This window comes from Pristiophorus japonicus, chromosome 8 (assembly GCF_044704955.1).
Source record: "Pristiophorus japonicus isolate sPriJap1 chromosome 8, sPriJap1.hap1, whole genome shotgun sequence".
Lineage (NCBI taxonomy): Eukaryota > Metazoa > Chordata > Chondrichthyes > Pristiophoridae > Pristiophorus > Pristiophorus japonicus.
Window position 1 is genome coordinate 37022988 of NC_091984.1, and position 27513 is coordinate 37050500.

At 43.6% G+C, this 27513-nt stretch overlaps 1 protein-coding gene across 1 annotated transcript in view; it reads left to right on the forward strand.

The window, feature by feature from the left end:
• Positions 1-27513, forward strand: part of szt2 (SZT2 subunit of KICSTOR complex) — a 259721-nt gene that overhangs the window by 219261 nt on the left and 12947 nt on the right. Inside the window, exons 67-71 of the mRNA XM_070886683.1 lie at positions 3954-4167; positions 5621-5804; positions 10477-10599; positions 18603-19089; positions 20238-20354. Of these exons, the coding sequence (XP_070742784.1) occupies positions 3954-4167; positions 5621-5804; positions 10477-10599; positions 18603-19089; positions 20238-20354 (1125 nt within the window). The remainder of the gene's footprint in view (positions 1-3953; positions 4168-5620; positions 5805-10476; positions 10600-18602; positions 19090-20237; positions 20355-27513) is intronic.

The window sequence follows — 27513 nt, forward strand, 5'->3', positions numbered from 1 at the left end:
TATGAGAGTTATATCACTGTAAAGTGATGCTTCTGTGAAAATGTGGACACTATGGGGTGCTCAATGGGCTTTCTTGGGACTTTGGGCATTGCGCTCAATAGTGTTGCTTTTGTGAGCCTTTCTTAAGACAACTGGCTTCCCATTATGGTGAGTAGACTGTACAACTGCTCATACCATTTATAATTGACATCAATGTTGATAGTGCGAGAGTAATGCTACATCTCTATTCTAGTATGTTATCTAAAATCAGGGCAATTCTTACATCAGGGAGTTTTATTCTCAAAATGCAGGATCCTGTGAGAAGACTTGTCTGCTGCAAAACAATCCAGATTTTTAAATAAAATTTAAAGGAACTGATTATTCTGAATTCCCCCAGAACACAGACAAGCCTGATTTCTATTTATAGAACTATATTGCTTAGCACAGTAGTCCAAGCTCGGCAATGATTTTTGATTTAAGGGTGAGATCTTCAAACCTCAAACTTATTTTGCAAGTTAGGAAGTTGTTTCTAAAAGCTAAAGTAGTTAAATAAAGCTGCATTTTATTGGTGTGGACATACATCTGTAGGCAAGACATGCTGTTGAACTCATTATTCCACAGATCTGATTATTGTTGGAAGTACTCGGCTAACAACAGTGACTAGATGCGACAGGATCCAAACAAACGCAAAGTGAGCTGCTTCAGCCTGGTCTGATCCAGCTCACTTGTTTTATGGTTCATTTTCTTTTTCCTCTTGTGTCTATCTCCAGCCATTATGGCAGAACATTCTCAGCCAAGCGTTTACTTGTCCACTATCAACACAGCTCTGATCTGTGTATTTTTTCCTTTCACAGCAGTGAAGGGGTGAATCAGGCAAAGTTATTTTATCTTCACTTCCATTTACTGCCCAGCTGAGACAAGTGAACCTGTGTAAATGGGTATCCCGAAGTTAGGCTTGTGATCTGGGGTTATCCAAGCATTTCTGGTCATATTTTTACTATTTTAACCTTTTGAGGTAGAGACCTCTAAGGATGTCCCATCAACTGTAGCTCAAAAACATCAAGATCCAAAAGTCTTTCAAATCAAATAGTACATTGTGGTTAAAAGTGAATTTGGGGCTGAGAGAATGTGTGCTTAATATTGCACAGAGTGGATAATTCCTTGGGGAGCCAAATCGATTCTGACTAAGAGAAGAATTCTTGGGTTGAGGGAGGAGATGCTATGTAGGGGTTTTAAATCACAATGAAGATTGGTGAAGCTAGATGTGAAGAAGTTTTTTTGCTTAGATCCTGAAGCCAACTACTCGATTTGATTATATGCAATTGGATTGGTGCTAAATGTAGAGTGACCTTTTCCAACTTAAAAGCTGTTAACCTTTTGAATAGGCTGCCATTTGCAGAAAATTCTGGCTCAGTTTAAGTGTTCAGGCCAGAAGAGAAACAAAAATGGTCTTCAATGATAGGACTCGAAAGGGCTGAATGGATTTTCTACTCCTACCTAGTTTGTTATCTTATAATTAAGACAGCTGAATAAGTAACAGGCAGCCTTAGGAATCAAGACTGGCTGAGAATCAGTTATTTCTGCTTGATGCACAGATAGTTAGTTCAGTGTTGAACTGGGGGAAAGAGAAATTTCTCCCAATGTCAGATGGTACTAATAAAACGACTATGGGCTAGACTTTCCACTTCACATCGCTGGGCTAGTGCCCATATATCACCCAAAGCCGTCTGCCATCGCCCATTTTGACTGAAAAATGGAAAGTTAGGCTGGAACATCGCCGGAAAATTGTCCCCCCATCTTTCAGCTCATATAGCCGAGGTGATCGCCAGGTGCAACTTTCGGCACATTGCCAGCACATCGTCTGGCTGATCGCTCGCAGGGAATATCGCTGGAGAATAGTTGCTTTTCCAGGGCCTTCCTCACATAACTTGGCCCTACGGACGCCATTTTGAACATCGGAAGAAGGGAGGAGGCTGCTAAAACAAGGGGCTTATATTTGTGAATTATTTAAGGGTCTTTTAAAGATAAATCCACATATTTATACTTCTATTTAATAATTATAATTATATTTACATTTATTTTAGTAGATTGGGCAGTTTAGTAGTAGAAAAGGCATTTATATCAACAATGATAATATTAGTGATAGTGATGGGGTCTATAGCTTCTCTGCCATTACTTGTAACTGCTCACACGCTGACATCTGAAAGGGCCAATCAAAGAAGTGGCAGAGTGAGGCGGAGGAGGCGAACGTACAGCCGCCGACTGTACAGGGAAAAGCAATCTTATCTCAACTTGTCTGAAAACGTGCGTCTTAGGAGGCTGCGCTTCCGGAAGGAGATCATCGATGAAATATGCCAGCTTATCAAGGGGGATCTGCAGCCTACCAGGACCGCACTGCCCGTTGAGGTAAAGGTTACTGCGGCACTATCTTTCTACCCATCTGGATCCTTTCAGCCTTCAGCTGCCTACATCTATGGTATCTCGCAACACGCCACACACTGCTACATTCGACAGGTGACTGAAGCCCTTTACGCTCGCAGGATGGACTTTATAAGCTTCCCTATGAACAGGGAGGCATAAACCGGGAGGGCTTTGGGTTTCTCGAGAATAGCAAACTTCTCCAAGGTGCAGGGAGCAATAGACTGCACGCACATCGCCCTGAAAGCCCCTTTACAGAACCCGGAGGTGTTTCGTAACCGAAAGGGAAAGGGATTCCATTCGCTGAATGTGCAGCTCATTGACGACCACAACCCTAGGCAGCATCCCTGGTCCCGGTGCCTCTTCTGTCTCAATAGAGATCTCCACGGTGGCCTTTCCTCCTCTCCTTTCTCTCTCCCCTCTCTCTCTCTCTCCACCTCCGCAACAGCCTTCTGCACGTGTGGATGACCCTGATCTCCCGAAACACGGGAAAAGCTGTCCACCAAAAAAAACGCATGCGCAGAAGGCCGTTGCTAGGGAAGCTTTGCTTTCTACATCGCTGGGCCCGTTTCGCATCGCTGGTCTTTGCTGGCCTATCGCTTCGCCCATTTCACTTCGCTGGCCTATCGCCGAGGTGAAAATCGAGCATCCAAAAAATGGGCGATGTTCCTGCGATCATGAAGGCTGACACATTGCCAAGACTGGAACATCGCTCGTTTGTTGGGCGATAGGCAGCAAAGTGGAAAGTCTAGCCCTAAAAATTTAGCAGATTTGGGGTGTTAGTGGAAGTCTCAACTTTACAGAGGAGGATTAGTTTTCCCAACAACTCCAAGATTGTAAGTGGTCTGCTTTTCTCTTCTGCTTTCTTCAGGTATATCCGATTTGTTTTCAGTTGTGCTTTCCCATTGCCTGATTCGGATAATAATAATGCTCAGATACATCTGATATATTAGGAAATCAGAATAGTCATCAGGGTCAAAATTAAAGTAACATTCAAGGTGTTATCCATAGTCAAGTGGCCAATTATCACTCTGAAGACTCCTTTTTGTTTTTGATCATTGTGGCCATTCTGAAAGCTATATTTATGATACTACAGGGTATGTGTCGAACCACAAGGATTACCACAGTGCAATATATTGTATTCTGCTCAAAACTTCATGTTTAAAGTCTGACAGCTGGGGGTTCCTTATTAAAACTTAATGTTTAATTTCCTGAATTTGTTCCATCTTTACTTCTAATACCAGAATTAATATTTTCCCATCTTTACTTTCATGGGATGTTGTCATGGGTTGAATAGTTAATATGATGCCCAAGATTCAATCCATGACATTAGTGGAGCAATAGAATTGAGAATAGCATAATCAACCTCCATTTTTCAATATTGCAATATTCAATCTTTCAAACATCACAGTTATAATAACGGATACATTACACATAATTCAACCATTTGTTGCACTTTAAGTAAAGAGAGATTTACTTGAGCATAGCGTAACAAGCCATAAGCCAAGTGTATGGTAAATGTAATCGATAGTTACCTGTCATCTCTATCCTGGCAGCTATCAATGTTGTTCACAGAGGAGTGTGACAAGGTGAGGGACCTGATGCACGTTCACTCCTTTAGTTACGATTTCCACCTGCGTATCATTCATCAATATCTGGTCGGCCGTCAGATGACTCTGAGGCAGGGCTACCACCTGACTAGCTTCCTAGAAGATTTTATCTGTCACCATCCAGATATTCCCAAATATGGAAGGAACCACATCTTTGAAGGTAAGAAATGCATCTCTGAAAAGTTAGGAACACTTAGAAAGGAATTAAAGGAGCCCAATTCACAACCACAATCAATAGTTACTAAGCAAAATCTCTCAATCACATCTTTTTGATTAGACCTATAATTTTTTTGTACTTCACTCCATTATGACATCAATTTATTGTACTCAAAATATAGCTATGCCAATTATAGACTGAATAGATAGTGCAGACTAATAAACTGTGCAGTTATTCTTTGTGAGAAAGGCATCAGAATGCATAGATGAACTTTACAAGCAGATTATTAATATTTTATCCATGGGGTGAGGTGGAGGGAATAAATTCCTATTACAGTAACTCTACCATATATTTGATTTATGCCACAAGATACACAAACCACCAATAAATGTAACTTATGTTTTTTCAGCATCTTGGGGCCCCAGTTTGATACACCATAGAGTAATTGGATACTATTCCATGACTGAACACCATATAAGGCACTGACTTCAGATGTGCTGTATGGAGAAACACCCAATGAGAGAAGAAAAATCAGAAGGCGTAGTTGACTCAGGCTCTTTTCACATATCAACTACTTTTTTGTTACAGTGCAAAATTCACAGGGGATAGGTCAACTGCCAAAATTGTATTATGCAAGGAGACCAAGGGAGAGAAAAGGAGAATCATAGAATGGTTACAGCACAAAAGGTCATTCGGCCCGTCGAGCCCGTGCTGACTCAGCTAATCCCACTTCCCTAAGAGGAAGAAATTAATTTTTTTAATGACAAGGTTTTTCTTTATTCATTCACGGGATGTGGTCGCGCCAGCAAGGCCAGCAGTTATTGCCCATCCCTAACTTCTCTCAAGAAGCTGGTGGTGAGCCGCCACCTTGAATATAACTGAATGGCTTGCTAGGCCATTTTAGAGGGCAGTTTAGAGTCGGCCTCATTGCTGTGGTTCTGATGTAACGTATAGGCCAGACCAAGTAAGGACGGCAGATTTCCTTCCCTAAAAGGACATTAGTGAACCAGATGGGTTTTTATGTCAATCCGTTAGATTCATGGTCACCATTACTGATACTAGCTTTTTATTCCAGATTTATTTAATTAACTGAATTTAAATTCCCCCAGCTGCCATCGTGAGATTTGAACCCATGTCTCTGGGTATGGCACAATGCCACACGTTGGTAGCTCAGTTTGTATCCCTGAGCTAGAGATGGGAAAAAAATCAGCCAGGGTTGTTATTATTAGTTACTTGTCAGAGATTGATTAAGGAGAGAATTGGTCTCAGCATTGAATATGTCCATGTTCAAATAGACTGACCGCAATCCTATCCTTAAAAAAAAAAGTACGTGCGACTGATGTTGGTCAGGTTAAAAAAACATACCAGATGTAAACTACAAGGAAAGTATTAACAGAAACATGCAAATTAATGCATGCTAACTTGATCGGTTTTTGTTATTCCATCTTTCTTTTAGGGAATATAGCCCTCTCCACAAACATGACAACAGCTCACCAACTGTATAACTACATCACAGACCATGCCAGCACTTATAGAATGAAACCGCTGCGCATGTCACGAACAGCAATGAGTATGGATGCCAGAAAGGGGAACCAGAACACAGAAATGCATGAGTATGCATTAGTGGCACTCTGGAATAGGTAAGTGCAAACGAACATGTGTATTTATGCTATATAAGACATTAGGCATCAGCTGTGGCTCAGTTGGTAGCACCCTTGTCTCGGAGTCAGAAGTTTATGGGTTCAAGTCCGACTCGAGACTTGAGCACAAAAAAAATCTTGGCTGACACTTTGAGGGAATACTGAGGTACGGCACTGTTGGAGGTGCCATCTCTCAGATGAGACGTTAAACCGAGGTCCCATTTGCTCTCAGGTGGATGTAAAAGATTCCATGGCACTATTTCGAAGAGCAGGGGAGTTATCCCTAGTGTCCTGGCCAATATTTATCCCTCAATCAACATAACAAAAACAGATTATCTGGACATCATCACATTGCTGTTTGTGGGAGCTTGCTGTGCACAAATTGACTGATGTGTTTCCTACATTACAACAGTGACTACACTTGAAAAAAAAACTTCTTTGGCTTCACATCAGGTAGTCGAAGAAGGGTGCTATCTAAATGCAAGTCTTTCATTCTGTTGGAATGCATATCTTCCTTCCATTTTGCTGCCTCCAATTCCATTGCCAATTGGAATCTTGCTCCTTTATGAAGGACCTAACTGACACATCATCGACTGTTTTGCTGGGAATCTTGTTCACAAGCTACAACAACAACTTGCATTTATATAGTACCTTTAAGGTTGTAAAAGATCACAAGGCACCTCACAGGAGCGATTATCAAACAATATTTGACACCGAGCCACATTAGGCGATATAAGAGAGGTGACCAACAGCTTAGTTAAAGAAGTAGGTTTAAGGAGCATCTAAAGGAGGTGAAAGAGAGGTGGAGAGGCTTGGGGAGGGTATTCCAGAGCTTCGGGCCCAGACAGCTGAAGGCACGACCGCCAAGTTTGGAGCGATGAAAATCAGGGATGCACAAGGGGCCAGAAATGGAGCGCAGAGATCTTGGGAGTGCTGTGGGGCTAGAATCATAGAAAAATTGCGTCACAGAAGGAGGCCATTTGGCCCATTGTGTCCGTGCCGGTTGAAAAAGAGCTACCCAGCCTAATCCCACCTTCCAGCACTAGGTCCGTAGCCCTGTAGATTATGGCTCTTTAAGTGCACATCCAAGTACTTTTTAAATATGATGACGGTTTCTGCCACCCTTTCAGGCAGTGAGATCCAAACCCCCACCACCCTCTGGGTGAAGAAATCTTTCCTCATCTCCCCTCTAATCCTTCTACCAAATACTTTGACTTTCTTATTAAGATGGAAAGTGAAGTAGTCCAATCTGAAACTAGGGTCCTAAATCTAAACAAAGGAAACTACAAAGGTATGAGGAATGAATTGGCTATGTTAGATTGGGAAGATTCATTAAAAGGCATGATGGTGGATAGGCAATGGCTAATATTTAAGGAACGAATGCATGAATTGCAACAGTTATACATTCCTTTCTGGCGTAAAAACACAAAAGGAAAAGTGGCCCAACCATGGCTAACAAAAGAAATTAAGGGTAGTATTGGATCCAAAGAGGAGTTATACAAAGTTGCCAGAAAAAATAGCAAGCCTGAGGATTGGGAACAGTTTCGAATTCAGCAATTGATTATGAGGGGAAAAATAGAGTATGAGAGCAAACTTGCAAGGAACATAAAAACCAACTGCAAAAGTTTCTACAAGTATGTAAAAAGAAAAAGATTAGTGAAGACAAATGTAGGTCCTTTACAGACAGAAACGGAAGAATTCGTAAGTGGGAACAAGAAATGGCAGAACAATTAAATAAATACTTCGGTTCTGTCTTCACGGAAGAGGACACAAATAACGTCCCAGAAATGCTAGGGAACCAAGAGTCTAATGAGCAAGAGGACTTAAAAGAAATGATAATTATTAAGAAAATAGTGCTGGAGAAACTAATGGGACTGAAGGCGGATAAATCCCCAGGACCTGATGATCTGCATCCCAGAGTACTAAAAGAGGTAGCCATGGAAATAGTAGATGCATTGGTTGTCATCTTCCAAAATTGTATAGATTGTGGAACAGTTCCTGCAGATTGGAGGGTGGCAAATGTAACCCCACTATTTTAAAAAAAGGAGGGAGAGAGAAAACGGGGAACTACAGACCGGTTAGCATGACATCAGTAGTAGGGAAAATGCTGGAGTCAATTGTAAAGGATGTGATAACGGCACACTTGGATAATATCAACGGGGTTAAGCAAAGTCAACATGGATTTATGAAAGGAAAATCATGTTTGACAAACCTACTGGAGTTTTTTGAGGATATAACTGATAGAATAGATAAGGGAGAACCAGTGGATGTAGTGTATTTGGATTTTCATAAGGCCTTTGATAAAGTCACACATAAGAAGTTAGTGTGCAAAATTAAAGCACATAGGATTGGGGGTAATGTATTGGCATGGATTGAAAAATGGTTAACTGACAGGAAACAGAGAGTAGGAATAAAAGGGTCTTTTTTGGGGTGGCAGGCAGTGACTAGTGGGGTACCACAGGGATCAGTGCTTGGGCCTCAGCTATTCACAATATATATAAATGATTCGGATGAGGGAACTAAATGTAATATTTCCAAGTTTGCTGATGACACAAAACTAGGTGGGATTGTGAGTTGTGAGGAGGATGCAAAGACACTACAAGGCGATTTAGATAGGTTGAGTGAGTGGGCAAACACATGGCAGATGCAGTATAATGTGGATAAATGTGAAGTTATCCACTTTGGTAGGAAAAACATAAGGACAAAATATTATTTAAATGGTGATGGCTTGGGAAGTGTCGATGTACAGAGGGACCTGGGTGTCCTTGTACACCAGTCATTGAAAGCAAACATGCAGGTGCAGCAAGCAGTTAGGAAGGCAAATGGTATGTTGGCCTTCATTGCAAGAGGATTTGAGTACAGGAGCAAGGATGTCTTACTACAGTTATACAGGGTGAGATCGCACCTGGAGTATTATGTACAGTTTTGGTCTCCTTACCTAAGAAAGGATATACTTGCCATAGAGGAAGTGCAGCGAAGGTTCACCAGACTGATTCCTGGGATGGCAGAGCTGTTGTTTGAGGAGAGATTGGGTCGACTCAGCCTGTATTCACTAGAGTTTAGAAGAATGAGAGGGGATCTCATTGAAACATACAAAATTCTGACTGGGTTGGATAGACTGGATGTGGGGAGGACGTTTCTCCTGGTTGGGAAGTCTAGAACAAGGGGTCACAGTCTCAGGATACGGGGTAGGAAATTTAGGACCGAGATGAGGAGAAATTTTTTCACACTGAGGATGGTGAACCTGTGAAATTCTCTACCACAGAAAGCTGTGGAGGCCAAGCCACTGAATATATTTAAGAGGGAGATAGATAGATTTCTAGAAACAAAAGGCATCATGGGGTATGGGGAAAAAGCGGGAATATGGTGTTGAGATAGAGGATCGGCCATGATCATATTGAATGGCGGTGCAGACTCGAAGGGCCGAATGGCCTACTACTGCTCCTATTCTCTGTGTTTCTACTGAGGCGGTTACAGCGATAGTAAGGTACGGAGCCATGGAAAGATTTGAAAACAAAGATGAGAATTTGAAAATCAAGGTGTTGCCGGACTGGGAGCCAATGTAGGTCAGCGAACACGGGTGATGGGTGAATGGAATTTGGTACGAGTTCGGGTAGGGGCAGCAGGGTTTGGGATGAGAGTGGAAGATGGGAGGCTGACCAGGAGAGCATTGGAATAATCAAGCCTAGTAATAACAAAGGCATGGATGTGAAATTCAGCAGCAGGTGAACTGAGGCAGGGGCAGAGTCAGGTGATGTTACGGAGGTGAAAATATGTGATCTTGATTGAGGAGCAAATATGTGGTTGGAAGCTCATCTTGGAGTCTAATAGGACGCTGAGGTTGTGAATGGTCTGGTTCAGCCTCGGACAGTGAACAAGGATGGAATCGGTGGCAATGGAATGGAGTTTATGGCAAGGACCAAAGAGGGTGGCTTTGGTCTTCCCAATATTTAGTTGCAGGTAATTTCTGCTTATCCAGGACTGGATGGAGGACAAGCAGCGTGATAAATCAGAGACAGTGGAGGGGTTAAGGGAGGTGGTGGTGAGGTAGAGCTAGGTGTCATCAGCGTACATGTAAAGCCTGACATTGTGTGTTTGGATGATGTTGCTGAGGGGCAACATGTAGATGCGAAATAGGAGGGGGCTTACTGTTATGTCGCTCAGCAATTTAAAGACCCAGATTATGTCTCTCTTCAGTCTGTCTGCAGTGGAAGCAAGTTTAGCTATGCAAATCACTCCTGATAACTTTGTCCCTGACAATCTAGAATCATCCTTATTGCTTTTCTCTGAACCCACTCCAAATCATCAGTGTCCCAAATTGTACACAGTACTCCAAATGTGCATTCTCTAGCAATCTGATCAAGGTTAGAAATGCTGTTTTTTTAACTTATAAAGGTGGATTTTGAATGTAATCAAAGTATAACTAACTAAAATTATGGGCAGAGATCAGTTGTGTTTGTTCTCTGCCAATAATGCACCTCGCATGCATTTCAGTAGGCGTTTCAAATTAGAGTGAGTTGTGCATTCTAATAAAAATCAAATTGTCAGCTTTTTTTGGTGATTATAATCTGGGATATCACCATTAATTTAGAAAAATAATGTATAAGAATCATTTTTGGTGTTTATGAAAAGACTTTGACAGGAATTTCTTCCAATTTGTTTTAATGTCTAGATCTGGATCATATAAAGATTCTGAAGGTATCAGGCACCATGATGAGTTTGACATATCCTTGTTGGTGTGTCATAGTGCAGGTCCTTTTGAAGAACAACCGGAAACAGAACGCAACATGCTACGGTAGGATTATCCCTTGTTTCATTTGATTAATTTAGGTGGTCTTATTTTGGCAATACTGGGAGTTTTACATACAGGAAACATATAGGGCCCAAGTTTCCACACGATAAAAAAACGGGCGCCCCTCCGAGCTGGGCGCCCGTTTTTCGCGCCTAAAATGGCGCCGGAAAAAAAACGCGCGATTCTGGAACACCCTGCAGCTCCTTGTCTGTTTGGCACGGCGCCCAGGGGGGCGGAGCCTACACTCGCGCCGATTTTATAAGTGGGAGGGGGCGGGTACCATTTAAATTAGTTTTTTTCCTGCCGGCCACGCTGCGCGATGGAGCGTTCGCGCACGCGCAGTGTGAAGGAAACATTGGCACTCGGCCATTTTTGTAGTTCTTTAATTTTTGAACATTTTTTAATAAAAGCACATTGCCATCAGCACTGAGAAGGCTGCAGGAAGCCTCAGAAAGTTAAGGCAGCCGTTTCCCTCCCCCTCCCGCCCACCGTCGGGAACAAACGGCTTTCTCCTCTCTTCCCCCCTCCCCCCCCCACGGGAACAAACGCCTGCAGCATTCTCCCTGGCTGAAGCACTTTCACACAGGTAGGAAGATGGTTTATTTAATCTTTTCTTTGCTTATAAATGTTTATTCAGGTTGGATTTATTTGTATAAGTATAAATAAGGATTTATTATAGAATTTAATGACTTCCCTCCCCCCCCCCACCTCGTTCTGGACGCCTAATTTGTAACCTGCGCCTGATTTTTTAATGTGTAGACAAGGTTTTTTCAGTTCTACAAAAATCTTCACTTGCTCCATTCTAAGTTAGTTTGGAGTACGTTTTCACTGTGGAAACTTTCAAATCAGGCGTCAGTGGCCGGACACGCCCCCTTTTGAAGAAAAAATTCTGTTCCAAAGTGGAACTGTTCTACCTGACTAGAACTGCAGAAAAAAAAAATGTGGAGAATTGCGATTTCTAAAATAGTCCGTTCTCCACCAGTTGCTCCTAAAAATCAGGCGCAAATCATGTGGAAACTTGGGCCCATAGTCTCTATTTCACTCCTCGATTATTTGTATTTCTAGTTTCAATGTTCCCTCCTTCACTGTGAAGAGTGGAGCAGTCTCCACATCTTTCAGTGCTGCTATAGTGAGAAAGCTTTACAAAAGCTGTGTACCTGTGAAGAGTTTATGTGCCTGTGATGTTTGTGTCAACTCTCAAAACAGGAATCTTTGTAATCCCTCACCTTCATATGGTCCATCTCTGACTCTTCCCTTCTCTTCCTCGACTTCTCTGTCTCCATCTCTGGGGATAGGCTTTCGACCAGTATCCACTATAAGCCCACTGACTCCCACAGCTACCTGGATTACACTTCCTCCCACCCCGCATCCTGTAAGGACTCTATTCCATTCTCCCAGTTTCTCCGTCTCCGTCGCATCTGCTCTGACGACACAACCTTTCACTCTAGTGCCTCTGACATGTCTTCCTTTTCCTCAACCAAGGATTCCCCTCCGCTGTGGTTAACATGGCCCTCGACCGTGTCCGTTCTATTTCCCGCACCTCTGCTCTCTCCCCTTCCCCTCCCTCTCAGAACCACGACAGGGTTCCCCTTGTCCTCGCCTTTCACCCCACCAGCCTCCATGTTCAACGGATCATCCGCCGTCATTTCTGCCACCTCCAGCGTGATGCCACCTCCAGCGTGATCCCACCATCAATCACATCTTCCCCTCCCCTCTCAGCGTTCCGAAGGGACGGCTCCCTCCGCAATATCCTGGTCCATTCCGCACTCACCCCCAGCATCCCGTACTCTTCCCACGGCACCTTCCCGTGCAAGTGCAGGAGATGCAACACCTGCCTTTTTACCTCCTCCTCCTTTCCTACTATCCAGGGCCCCAAATACTCCTTCCAGGTGAAACAGTGATTTACTTGTACTTCTTTCAATTTAGTATACTGTATTCGCTGCTCACGATGTGGTCTCCTCTACATTGTGGAGATCAAGCGTAGATTGGGTGACCGCTTCGCTGAGTACCTCCGTTCAGTCTGTAAGTGTGACCCTGAGCTTTCGGTAGCCTGTCACTTTAATTCTCCGCTCCACTCTGTGGATAAGTTCTGTGCCTTTCCTTTCCAGTAAATGTTTTTTAACTTGTAGAAGTTGTGGGCCCAGAAATTCCCTACCTCACCGCCGCAATCCTGGCAAAAAATGGCAGCCGCCACTCTAATACTCGACTCTGGCGTGGGACTCGATAGTCGCCATTTTGGTAAGGGCCTTAGCGCTGAACCTGAACATGCCAATATAGAGAATGGTGCCGTCAGTCGGTGTGCATCGCCGACTTAACGTCACAGTCTGCGAACTTGGACCTCAGAACTGAGTTTAGCACTGGGTCCTAAGCTCTGAAAAGCAAGCGTGCAGTAGACTGACAGCACTTCTTAAAGGGACATGCACATCTTTCAGGTAAATTTGCATTTAAACTTTTGGACTGGATTTTTTATACTTTATTGAAGTAGTAGCTTGGTGCAACGCATGTCAAACATTTTTAATTGTGCAGGGAGTACTGCTGGATGCTTGCAAGGCCTTGGACAGTAAAGGAAGACCTCTGAGGAGACAGAAAATGCTGGAAATACTTAGCAGATCATGCACCTTCCTTGGAGAGAGAAACAGGGTTCACATCTCTGATCGAGATGCTGCCTGACCTGAGTATTTCCAGCATTTTCTGCCTTTATTTCAGATTCACAGCATCCGCTTACAAAGAGACGAGGTAGACACACAAGAGGAGGAAGTAGAAGGAAGGATGCAACCTAGACAGATGGAATCATCTGCCATGCGGTACCAGTGACCACAACCCCAATTCCCCTTTCAACATTTGTCCCACACCTATCTTCCCTCTGTCCCTGACCATCGCAGTGTCCTCTTGGCCACAATGTTGAAATAAAAACCACCACAAAGCAAACTTCCCAATCCAACTTTATACATCTACCCATCCAATTTGACATCAAGAAATCAACTCATCACCCTCATGCAATCCCTTAGTGACTGTCTTGTGTGTGCCTTTACCTATCCTACTGATGTTACACAGTGCAACCCCCAGTGGCTGCAGCATGGCTGGTGGAAGGCTGCTGACTTACAGTGGGGGACACTGCAAATGGCCTTGCTGGTTGACCTTGAGGAGCTGTTCGCTGTGAGTGTCAAATTGAGTGACAGTGTTTCTTCTTCTTCACTCTCTTCTCCCTCTTGGTCAACCACTGGCTGGGCAGGCGGGACTTCTTACATGTGTGAAATGAGGAAGGCACAAGAGTGGAGTTTTGGTGAGGGGAGGGCGGGAAAGCAAGAAATGCATGCGAGGAGGAGGCTAATTTATGAGGATATCAGCATCTTTCATCCTTTCAGCCCCACCATTGGCCAAGGGCTCAGCCATGCCCTTGCTCAGAATGGCCATCATCGTCTCCTCCAAGGGGGTGAGGTGAAGCTCGAAAAGGGAGGTGTGCCTTGTCTTTGGTATTGATTGTTGGTAGTTGAGTGGATAGGGGGAATGGGGGAGTCATGCATTGAGCAGTGTGTGAGGCTAGTGGTGCTAGTAGGAGACGGCTTTTGAAGATGCATTCACTGACCTCGACGACTGGTCTGAAGTCATGCAGCTTCTTTGAGCACTGGAGCCAGGTTATGGGGGGCAACACTGCTAGCAGTGACGGCCTTGCTGATGCGGTCGCACATCTTTCTTTCTGGAGGGCCTCTTGGCCCCTGCGGGTAGAGGACCTCTCTTGCAGTGTTGACGCCCTGCACAACGCTGGAGTACTGCGTGCGAGACCCTGGGTGTCCCTTATCTGGCTTGCTGAGCCATTTGTGTTAGTGCTGAAGCACCTTTCTTTTTTTTCGGTGCGAAAGGCCATTCGGCTTTAAGAGCTGAAGACTCCCATTTGGGAATTCTTTTTAGTGTAATTTTTTTTTCAGAAGGCATTGAGATGTAAGGGCTAAAAACTCCCTATTAAATTATTTTTAGTTTTTTAATTTTAGAAGGCAGTTTCCCTTTAAGGAACCAAACTACTTTCTGAAATGACAGCCTTGCTTTAAGAGAAGGCTGTTCTTACTGCAATGGTGCTACGGCCACACTACATTGGGCCTCCTGCCGGGCCTAACGCTATGAAAACGGCCTTACAATGACCAGTGGCAATTTACCGATCCTGTCTGTGCCATCAATTTCAGCAGCCGTTAACTCCGACTGCAGCAGCCATTAACTTGCACCGGCAGGGTTTTAGCGATCTCCAATTTCTAGGCCATAGAATCCAGTATATATTTCCAATTGAGAGGGGCCTAATAATTCTTAACCGTGCTTTGTAATGGCATGCTCTTCTGGTAATACGATTCTCCTGTTATGTGCTGGGCATTATTATCTTTCTGAATTTATTCCACCTCGATTTTGGCACTCCCTTGATGTGAAATTGCAGATTACCTTCAGATACGATCTGGGTAACAACATATAAATGAAGAGTTTATATTTGTCTACATAAACTGTAGTGATTTTCAAGATTTTTTGCTCTGTAGAGTGAGAATCAATTAACTGTATATATTCAAAATATAAGCTAATCTTTCCAACACAAATCTTCCCCTGATCTGTTGTTTCTGCACAAATCTAATTAGTGAGTACAGACCTGTTTGACACAAACCTCAGATACAAGTAAGACTACTTGTTAATTATCCTTTTGGTCGATTTGTCCATAAGTTGTAATTGAAGTCATTTCTGAAGGGTTTCTGGTTCATCAAGCTATGGAGCTGTGGCTGAATCTGATCAGTATTATTACACTCCATTAACTGCCTTGTACTGCAATCAACATCATAACCATAGCAGAGGGAGGTTTGAAGCATCGATGTACAGAGGAAACAGATTTTTTTTGTGAGCCACACAGCAGCCACGGTTAGTGGGATCATATTCTGTTGGGCCAGGAAGATAGACATGTTTATTTCAGTGTCCAGAAAGTTTGGCAGAGCAATTCAGAAAGTTAATAGAATATTGGGATTATAGCTGAAACAGTAGAATGCAAGTCTACAGAAGCTACATGTTGGCTTTACAATGCACTGGTTAGCCCACACTAGAAACTATAAATGTGGTAAACATCATTGGAAAAGTTACAGAGAAGGTCAGCAACACTGATACCAAGTATAAAAGAGATGAGCTATGAAGAAATATTTGGACACCTCATCAAAGTTGTTTAATGAAATGATAAAGTTAAAGTAAACCTAGATTATCACTTCAAAGTGAGCCAGGAAATTAGGACTAGAGAATCTACATGGCTCTTTGGAAAAAGAACATTTAAAACTGATTTAAGAACTTCATTACTCAGTGATAAATATGTGGAATAATCTGCCATTCAGGATCGTAGAGCCAAAAACATTGGTGCTCTTCTGATTTTGATCAGTGCTGCAATGGGAGTGAGCGTGCGAGAGAGGGTACTAGAGACCTGGGTTTCAATGGGACAAATGGCCCTTTTGCGTTCTTCTCTAGATGAGGAAAACCATAGCCCTTTTCAGCCCTGGAGTAACTGTGCTAGCCATGTGATCTTTTCAAGCCATTCCTGCATATTAGGTCTCATTGTTGATTTGATTAACTATTTTTGGGCCTCACCTTCTACATCCAAAGCTGCTTTTTTCTACCCTCTTTGTCCCTCTGAATGTAGATCTGAGATAAAAATCCAGGATCAGGATTTGGATGGGTTTCTGGGTGATCGAGGGGCTGCTTGAAGGTGTACAGGACGAAAAGTGTCCAGTGATTTTTGCTTTGAATGACTGCATTTGGATGATGCACTACATTCAGAGAATTACAAACAATGTATTGAATGAATCTAGTGTTTCAGTGGCCAAGCTATGTGTCTCGCAGGCTTTTCCTCAAGTGATTGTGAACTGTGCAGGTCTCAAACTGGAATTCTGTCTTGTCCGTCTGACTGGATACTTAATCTACAGGGACATAAGCTACATGTGTCTCAGTTTATTATTACCAGGTGATATTACAGTGTGCTAATAGATTTCAATGTAAAGATTAAAAACAAATTCAAAATTATATGATATACTGCTCATGCTCACCAATGTATTAGTATTAGGCATGCACTGTTACGCTCTATATGCCTCTACTAATATTTTAATCCCTGTAAACTTTCTACTCCCAGTTGGCCATCACAAAGATACTTTTATAATCTTCCCCCAAACCCTACTTAGTTATGAAATATTGTAAATTTAATATGTGCTTAAACTTCCTAGTGTTTTTAAATGTATTTTCTTTCCCTCCCACCCTCCTGCCCCGAAGGCAATGGCTCCTTACTGGGATGCAGCTGCAGGGTGCCCTCCAGGACCTCACTCAAGTAGCTATTATTCATGTACAAGACTTGCCGGTAATATCAGTAGGATATTTGACTGCAGGGACGTTAGAGCTAAGTAGAGTTCTGTCTTCTCCTGTCGTCCATGCAGGCACTTCCAGCAAGGGCTGCTGGATGTCAGCAGAAACCAGGAATACTGGCTGTTTTTTCCTTAAACCAGATGCGTCGAGACCAGATATAGCACCATTACAACCATCCCAGCTGAGATCACTTAACTCTGCACAGATTGGGGATTTAAATTTCATTTTTAAAATATATTTAGCACCCTGGTGGCTAATCAAGCAATTAGGATGTTGTTTCTCACCCAAGATTCCAACAGTGCAAGCAGCTTCCACAGAAGCAGGGAGATTGATGAATCAGCCCATGTCAACCTTCTGCAACTTAGCAATCACTCATTCAAGAGCAACCCTGGGGAAACCGAGAAAATAGAGAATCACCTTGTCTTTTGAGATGAGAAATGATGTATAACGCCTGAAAGACTGAGGCAAAAGCATAAATAATTTACACATCTAGGATGGGTGAAGAGGTTACAATAATGTACCTATCAAACCCCCTTCCCTTTGGATATTTTAGCTGTACTTCTATAGCTACCCTCATGGCTACCGTGTTTATAACTGACGGAATTGGGGTAGTCCATCTCTGGGAGTTTGGTTCAAATACAGCTCATACTGATAATCTTCTCCACTGTAAGGGCCCGCAATCAATTAGAGCATTCAATGCCATAAAGTTTTAATTTAGTACAACACATGCAAAATTTACAATATCACTCAAAGTCACCATCGAGATGGCTGGTGTGCGACATGGGAAGATGCATGTGTGTAATTTTCTACAGGTTAAGACTCATTTGGGGTGCTATGCATTGTTAGTGCAACTTAAAATAAAAATGTTAAGGACTTTAAAATGGTGGACAAAGGAATTTCATATGATTTGTGTTCATTAATATTGCGCAGTGCAACTTTCAATCCACTTGTTGAGGTAGAGGTAAATGGAACTTTACTCAGCATCTCCACATTGTGTATCTGAGCTGATATGTGCTTTATGCCGACGTTGGATGGTAAAAATGCCAGTGTTTCATTCTCCATTTAGAACACAAATTACCCCCAAAAAAGCACAGCTACCAGCAAAGCTCTGCCTGTAGAAAATATTGCCACCTGGCTTTATAGCTCTCCCTGATGCAGTCAAATGAGTATCAACTATAGTTTTGTGTAGGAAATTAGTAATAAAAAACATTCAACACACTTTTCTGCCCATGCACAATATGAAACCTTTTCATCTCTCTATTGGCTTAGTTCATATTCCTGCAATCCCAGTTGTTTCCATTATATTCATAATGTTTTCCCTACTTCCTGTATGACTCAAGCCCGTTCTTTGCTATATTATAAATAGGTACAAATGCAAAATTCATTGTGTCGTATCATAGACGTACATATTTTTCTTTTTTTCTCCCAAGGACAGGGCATGAAGAATATAATAATGTAAAGCACATGAAAGATTTTAAGCCTTCATTTACAAGAATCGATGAAGCGATGTATGGCCTACTCCTGCTCCTAATTCTTATCTTCTTATTTTGCTTGTGTCAGGCCTTGGACCAAACTACACCTGTCTGAAAGATTAGTTTGTTTCAAATGGTATGTAATTTTCAAAGTTTAATCTTTTTTTTTTTAAGATTGCGTTTCTACGTGATAATGACGAGTTGCCGGGAACTCTTCCCACGGCTAACTGCTGATATGCGACGCTTTAAGAAATTACCACGAACTCGTAGGGATTCTTTGGACTTTACAAGAGATTCCTCGTGGTCAGAAAAATCTGAACCCGAACGGAGGGAGACTGACCCAGATGGATGGGATGAGACGAGCGATTCCAGTGAATTTTACTCTCATGGGAAGCAGTTGAAGATGGCGCCAGAGCTGTTTTACTCCTCTCCACTCTTCCCTTTGTTGGCGTCAGAGGTAGCAACAGCCCAAGAACAGATTGCAGTGATGGTTCAACAAGCAAAATCCCACTGTCGACGTGATGTTCTCTGGCAACGCCTCTTCCTGGGAGAGCATCTGTCTTCAGACAAACACAAAATGAGCAAGCTGTCCTTTACAGAGCTGGAAGAGTTACTCGGTGCCGTGCATAGCAAATCCGTTTCTGAGATTGACCCACAGCTGGTGAGAGATAGAATATTCTGTAATTATCAGTAAAGTTGAAGATTATTTTCAATCCAATTTGTGTTCATTATAACTGTTGTCGCTTGGTGACTCAGATACTTTCCCCTGGATATCCTGGCTTATTCATTGATACATATTTGGTGGAACTCTGTAGAATCAATTCCTGACATACCCAAAACTGATGTCAATGTACTGGTGTGACGGGGATTGGTTCCACAGGGAATCCAATGCATAGGAATCCAGGACTTGCTGGTATATTAATGAGGATGCACCTGAGTTACAAAGATTGGTGATGACTGGATATTTGAAGTCTCTCCTGATGTATCCACAACTAACATTGGGTGGAGTCGCTCCCTGGTTGAATAGCCTAATTTGGGCTGAAAATCAAAGAGTTGTGCAGTTGGTATTTTTGTGGTATGATAGAGGCTGGTGAATATTTTATGTTGAAGGTTCTCCTCAAAGTAATTTATCTGTATCGTTGCATAATGCACTTTGAAAATCATAGTCAAACCATTACATTGATCTACATGTCCCTATAATTTATTGAGATTAAAATATAATTATAGTATATGTAGGAAAGATGTCACAGCAATAAAATACAATGTAAAACTCTTGTTTTAGGGGGAAAAAAGCTTTCGAATTACATGGATATAATTTTTTCAAAGTCTAATTTGAATTCTGAGCAGTGAAATCACAGTTTAGCTCCTCCAATTATTGAGACCGATACCTGAAACCGCAGCATGTACATTTTTGTTATAATGAATCATATCGTCGTCAAGAATTATTAATGTTAGTGTTGAGGAATAAGCATTTTTACACTCCGCATCAGCGGGCAGTATAGCATACAGCAGTTGCAAAGTAAAGCTTTGACTAATCTGCTTCAGCAATATGCCTTAATTCCATCTCAAACACCAACTTCAGCCTTAGACAAGCATCCGTAGATTCAATCCTGATTATTTCACTGAGAAGGAAGATTATGCATGAAGGAAGCAAAACATTGACACCACTGTTTTAGCATTTGTTTTTAATGGGACCTTTTTAAAAATGCGTTTCTCCCAACACTATCCCCTTTTTCCCACTTTTGTTATTGCACTTTCTACCCTATTGCCTCCTTGCATTTAGCATTGCTCTGCACCCTTTTGTTCCAGGATTGCTTCCTATCAATGAGTACCAGCTGGTATCAGAGTCTGATCAAGGTTTTACTGAACCGATTCTCCCAGAGTTGTCGACACTTTGTAGATGCAGATCGAGGAATCCAGTATCTGGTAAGTTGAAACCCAAAATCTAACAGATTTATATCCATTATCTGATTTAAGCTGGAGGAGGGTACACTACTGAAAATGACCTTCCCAGACAGTGGTGCAACATGCCAACAGACTTCTTTACTAAAACTAGAGGATCTCCTATTGCTTATGGATGAGTTATGTTATTCCATCTAACATACATTATTGTGGAAACTGATTTAAGATGATTGAATTAACTAAATTACAATTTTATTGGACAGCTGACACAAAATCGCTGCAACTCTTATAAATTGTTTGGCCTGATCATCTCACCTTCAGCTTTTGTTTAGAGCCAGTTAAAGGTTTCCAAATTTGTACCAAATATCATGGATCTTTCGGAGTGGGAGAGGGATGCATAAAATACCTGTCTCCATTGTCAGATGACGTTCAGAAGCATGTTGCCTTCTCTAAACTTAAGGGGCAGTTTAACCATTTACTGGAAGACTATCTTAGCTGCAAGGATATCCAAATTTGTTTCCTCCAGGTAAAGAGAAAACTCTGGATCTGATTCTGCAAATATATACTACATGTCAAATCAGAAATCCAGTGCAAGCAGGAAGTACACCCAGGTTAATTCCAAGAAAGATGCACTAGCTACTTATGGTTGGGGGAGGGATTATTCACTTCCCTTCCAGCAACAATCATGAGTCTGCTCAGTATTCAAGTTTAGCAGTTGTTCAATGCTATTTGGCACTGCTTGCAAGCAAGTGACTACATCCACCAGCAGCAGGACCAGTTGCCCCCAGGTCTGCTTTGGAGATGAAACCTGCAGTTGGTCCTTCCCAGACAGTGGCTGCCAAAATATTAAGTCCCATGCAGCTCATAGACAGTCAGTAGCCAGCCGTTGTCTTCAATTCAGGAGCTCAGATGGCATCCAGAAGTTCATTGGCAGTGTTAGGTAATAGAGTGCATAGAAGTACAAGAGGGAAGCACTTGAGAGAAACAGCCAAGATTACTCCTTTAAATATTCCTTGCATTACACCGGGCAGATGATCATCTCCACTAGTATGTTATGATGCTTTTTCCCTTTTTTCTAATTACAGCTGTTTGGATGCATTTTTTAAAAGCAACCGTTTAGGAGGAAACAGTTTTTTTATGGGTGAGGACAACTGCAAAAGAGCTTCAAGGTTTTCATGGTTTTAATTTGGTTTGCATATAGGACTAAAAATTCAATTAAGCTCGAAAACAGGCATTGGGATTGTGCTGCACAATCGGCCCGCGCCTGTTGAAAGTAATACAGGCAGCATGCCTGTACTGCCTGCTAATTACCATGATTGATGCGTGCAGCACAGTGCTGAGTGCGTTGCTGAGTGGCTGAGCTTCCAGCTAGCTCTATTTAAAGTTAGCCTCCATTTTTAAAGGCAGTCTGCAGCTCTTAAAGGTGCATTCAGCAGCTGCTGGAAATGCTTGCCAAGGCAACTATGACTGAGTAATGGATCAACAGGGCAGAGAAAGGGCACCAAGGTCTCCTACTGTGAGCCATCCTCTCCCTCCTCCCTCTGCGAGCAGCTTGTCTTCTTTGCTGCCTCTGCTCCATCTCCATCTCCCTTTCATCCAAATTTGCGGATGACACTAAGTTGGGTGGCAGTGTGAGCTGCGAGGAGGATGCTATGAGGCTGCGGAGTGACTTGGATGGGTTGGGTGAGTGGGCAGGTGCGTGGCAGATGGGGTATAGTGTGGATAGGTGTGGGGTTATCCACTTTGGTGGTAAAAACGGAGAGACAGACTATTATCTGAATGGTGACAGATTAGGAAAAGGGGAGGTGCAACGAGACCTGGGTGTCATGGTGCATCAGTCATTGAAGGTTGGCATGCGGGTGCAGCGGGCGGTTAGGGGGGCGGGTGGCATGTTGGCCTTCATGGCGAGGGGATTTGAGTGCAGGGGCAGGGAGGTGTTGCTGCGGTTGTGCAGGGCCTTGGTGGGGCCGCGCCTGGAGTGTTGTGTGCGGTTTTGGTCTCCTAACTTGAGGAGGGACGTTCTTGCTATTGGGGGAGTGCAGCGAGAGTTCACCGGACTGATTCTCGGAATGGCGGGACTGACATATCAAGAAGGACTGGATCAACTGGGCTTGTGTTCGCTGGAGTTCGGAAGGATGAGGGGGGATCTCGTGGAAACGTTTAAAATTCTGACGGGTTTAGACAGGTTAGATGCAGGAAGAATGTTCCCAATGTTGGGGCGGTCCGGAACCAGGGGTCACGGTCTAAGGATAAGGGGTAAGCCATTTGGGACCGAGATGGGGAGAAACTTCTTCACCCAGAGAGTGGTGAACCTGTGGAATTCTCTACCACAGAAAGTTGTTGACCAATTCACTAAATATATTCAAAAAGGAGTTAGATGTAGTCCTTACTAAGGATCAAGGGGTATGGCGAGAAAGCAGGAATGGGGTACTGAAGTTGCATGTTCAGCCATGAACTCATTGAATGGCGGTGCAGGCTCGAAGGGCCGAATGGCCTACTCCTGCACCTATTTTCTATGTTTCTATGTTTCTATGTGTTGATGGTATTTTCAGGTTGAACTTCTCAATTTTGTGTAGAATTTGTGTGGGAAGTCTAAATCATTTGCCTTAATGATGATAATTATTATATATTCATCTAATTTATCTCTCAGTGGGATACATAAGATGATTGCAGGGAAGATGTTCCAGGGTGCAGGTAGTTAGGAGGTAGGTTGATACTGCATAGGGGAGGGAGAGCAGGGTTAGGTATTGTAGGAAGTGCAGTTTTGGTGTGAGGGAGCACTGGGAGGGAAATGATGGGATCGAGTAGAAGCAGATGGGTTTTGGGTGTGGGCGTGTTCTGATCTGTTGGTTAGTATATTAGGGTGTGGCAGTAGGGTGGGGGGTTCTGGGTTATGGCAGTACTGTAAGAGAATGACATGTTTTTGTCATGGAGATTATTCGCAAAGGTTCGTCTCATCATTCTGATGTAGAATCAGCAAATTGTGAAGATCGTTTTCTCTGGGGGGAAATTATATCAAAGGGAGTAACTGTTTTATTATACTTATGGAGGACATTTCCTACGTCCAGGCGAAGGAATTGTTTTTCTCCTACAATGCTATGGTCCCAAAAAGAATTGGAGGTTCAAACCAGTCCGAAATCAGAAGTATTTGAATAAGCTCTTGTAGAAGGAATGTTTAAAGTTGATCATGTTCAATCATATAACCATTAACAAAAGGATCAATGTAAAGGAGGAGAAGTTACCAAAATACAGTTAATCTTTTGGCTTTACATCACCTTCCAAGTGTCAGTAACTTTTCTCAAGGTTGCATATCTACTGCTACTTAAGACAACTTGTTCAACTACAATCAAGGAGAATTCTCCATCTTCAATAAAGCTAAAGGATCTCAGTTGGGATCATTGTAGGATCCCTATCCTCCATTATAAATGTAATAACATCAACAACAAGTATTTATATAGAGCCTTCAGCGTAGTAAAATACTCCAAGGCGCTTCACAGGAGTATTAGAAGACAAAAATTTGACAACAAGCCACGTAAGAAATTAGGGCCGGTGACCAAAAGCTTGGTCAAAGAGATAGGTTTTAAGGAGCATCTTAAAGGAGGAAAGAAAGGTAGTGGACAACTGGTTTAGCCATTCACCGCCAGATCTGGCTGGACCACATAAAGCATTATCAGGTCCTAAACTGCTCACTATTTCACGATCATTCTGGAATGCAAAGATAACCCCGGCGACTATTCTCTACTGCTAAGCGTTTTCTTAAACCGCTCGCCCAGTCTCCACCCTCACCTCCAACACAAGTGTGAGGAGCTCATGGACTTCTTTGTCTCTAAGATTGAGACCATCCAATCAGCCACTTCCCTTCCTTCCCCGGCCCACCGGGCAAAACTTCCTCTGAGGTTCCCCCCTGCCCTAGCCCTGAACTCACAGCTTTCTCCAGTTTCTCTCTGATCTCCTCTCTTGTATGTTGTCCATGACACCCACTTCCTGCTCCCTTGACCCTATTCCCATGAAACTGCTGACCACTGAACTTCCTTTTCTGGCTCCCATGTTAGCTGACATTGTTAACGGTTCTCTCTCCTCAGGTACTGTCCCCCTCTCCCTCAAATCTGTTGTCATCACCCCTCTCGAAATAACAACCTTTGACCCCACTGTGCTTCCCAAGCTACCGCCCCGTCTTCACCCTCCCTTTCCTTTCCGTGTTGTCGCCTCCTAAATTCATGCCCATCTTTCTTGGGACTCCATGTTTGAATCCCTTCAATCTGATTTCCGCCACTGCCTCAGTACCGAAACGGCTCTCAGCAAAGTCACAAATGTCTTCCTTTGTGACTGTGACAAAGGTAAACTATCGCTCCTCATTCTTCTCAACCTGTCTGCAGCCTTTGACACGGTTGACCACTCCATCCTCCTCTAACACCTCTCCACCATCTCTCCACCATCATCCAGCTGGGTGGGACTGCACTCCATTCTTGTCTATCTAATCATAGCCAGAGAATCACCGGCAATGGCTTCTCTTCCCATTCCCGCATCGTTACCTCTGGTGTCCCCCAAGGATCTATCCTTGGCCCCCTCCTACTTCTCCTCTATATGCTGCCCCTTGGCCTCATCATCCGAAAATAAGGCGTCAATTTCCACATGTACGCTGACGACATCCAGCTCTACCTCACCACCACTTCTCTGAACCCCCAATGGTCCCTAAATTGTCAGATTGTTTGTCCGACATCCAGTACTGGATGAGCTGCAATTTTAGAAACATAGAAAATAGGTGCAGGAGTAGGCCATTCGGCCCTTCGAGTCTGCACCACAATGCAATAAGATCATGGCTGATCATTCATCTCAGTACCCCTTTCCTGCTTTCTCTCTACACCCCTTGACCCCTTCAGCCGTAAGGGCCATATCCAACTCCCTCTTGAATATATCTAACGAACTGGCGACAACAACTCTCTGCAGAAGAGAATTCCACAGGTTAACAACTCTGAGTGAAAAAGTTTCTCCTCATCTTGGTCCTAAATGGCTTACCTCTTATCCTTAGACTGTGACCCCTGGGTCTGGACTCCCTTAACATCGGGAACATTCTTCCTGCATCTAACCTGTCCAGTCCCGTCAGAATTTTATATGTTTCTATGAGATCCCCTCTCATTCTTCTAAACTCCAGTGAATACAGGCCCAGTCGATTCAGTCTCTCCTCATATGTCAGTCCTGCCATTCCGGTAATCAGTCTGGTGAACCTTCGCTGCACTCCCTCAATAGCAAGAAAGTCCTTCCTCAGATTAGGAGACCAAAACTGAACACAATATTCCAGGTGAGGCCTCATCAAGGCCCTGTACAGCTGCAGCAAGACCTCCCTGCTCCTATACTCAAATCCCCTAGCTATGAAGGCCAACATGCCATTTGGCTTCTTCACCGCCTGCTGTACCTGCATGCCAACCTTCAATGACTGATGTACCATGACACCCAGGTCTCGTTGCACCTCCCCTTTTCCTAATCTGCCGCCATTCAGATAATCTGCCTTCATGTTTTTGCCACCAAAGTGGATAACCTCACATTTATCCACATTATACTGCATCTGTCATGCATTTGCCCACTCACCTAAACTGTCCAAGTCACCCTGCAGCCTCCTAGCATCCTCCTCACAGCTCACACCACCACCCAGCTTAGTGTCATCTACAAACTTGGAAATATTACTCTCAATTCCTTCATCTAAATCATTGAATATTGGGAAGACTGGAGCCATAGTCTTTGGCCCCCGCCTCAAACTGTGTTCCCTAGTCACCGACTCTATCCCTCTCCCTAGCATCTGTCTGAGGCTGAACCACACTGTTCGCAACCTAGGTGTCATATTTGACCCTGAAATGAGCTTCCGAACACATATCCGCGGCATAATTAAAACTGCCTATTCCCACCTCCGGCCACATAGTTTGCAAGGACGGAGGAGTCAAGGGATGGTTTTTGAGGAGAGGGGTGATGACGGCAGATTTGAGGGAGAGGGGGACAGTACCTGAGGAGAGCGAACAATGTCTGCTAACATGGGAGCCAGAAAAGGAAGTTGGGTGGTCGGCAGTTTCGTGGAAATATTGTCGAGGGAGCAGGAAGTGGGGCTCATGGACAAGATGAGCCTGGAGTGGTCAAGAGGGGCAAGCGGAGAGAAACTGGAAAAAGATGTGAGTTCAGGGCTAGGGCAGTGGGGAACCTTAGAGGAAGTTTGGTTCGGAGGGCTAGGGGAAGGAGGCAACTGATTGGATGGTCTCAATCTTAGAGACAAAGAAGTTTGTGAGCTCCTTGCACTTGTTGTTGGAGGTGAGTGTGGAGGAGACAGGGGAGAGGGCTTTAAGAAGACAGTTAGCAGTAGACAATAGAAGCCGGGGTTTATCTTTGCATCCCAGAATTATCCTGGAATAGTGAGCAGTTTTGGCAGACGAGTAGGACCCGGTAATGTTTTGTCATCCAGCCAGATCAGACGGCGAATGGCAACACCAGTTGACCGCCATATCCGTTCAATTCTGCGTCCCTTGGACTTGAGGGAGCTAAAGATTAGGGCCATACTGATGGTACGGCCAGGGTGAGAAGGACTAAGGATATCAAAGGTGAGGGTGTGGTTGAGCAAATCGGTAGCTGCAGAAATATCGTGAGGAATGGAGGGCCAAAGGATGGACAGTTGGGATTTCGTAAGTGCAGTTGTAAGAGAGGTGTGAGAGAGCTTTTACCAAGGGTGGACACACAATGCTGTAGGGTTGGGTGAGGGAAGAGGGATGCAGGTGGAGAGCGATACAAGGAAGTAGTCAAAGATGGCCTTATCTGCGATTGACACGGTGGGAGTAGCAAGAAAACAAGAGAGTTTCGGTAGATCAGAGACATTCAGAGGCCTGAGGCATGGCCAGAGGAGCGCAGACTGATAGCTCTCAGTGCAGCTTTTTCCAGAGGGGTAAACGCAGTCGTATGGCATTTAATGATGCCGTTCTGGAGCGCAACGTCCTCCCACTGCCATTACATGCACCAGGTGCCCGACAAAGGCTCTGCCACGATTCTTCCAGCTGCTTTCGCCTCCGCAGTTGAGCGGGACCGGCTGCCGATGAGAGGCCGATTTGCCAGCGGGATTGAATTAGCTCGGTGTGGGGACGGAGAGAGACCGGGATTGGATTAGCTCGGTGTGGGGACGGAGAGAGGGCGGGATTGGATTAGTTCGGTG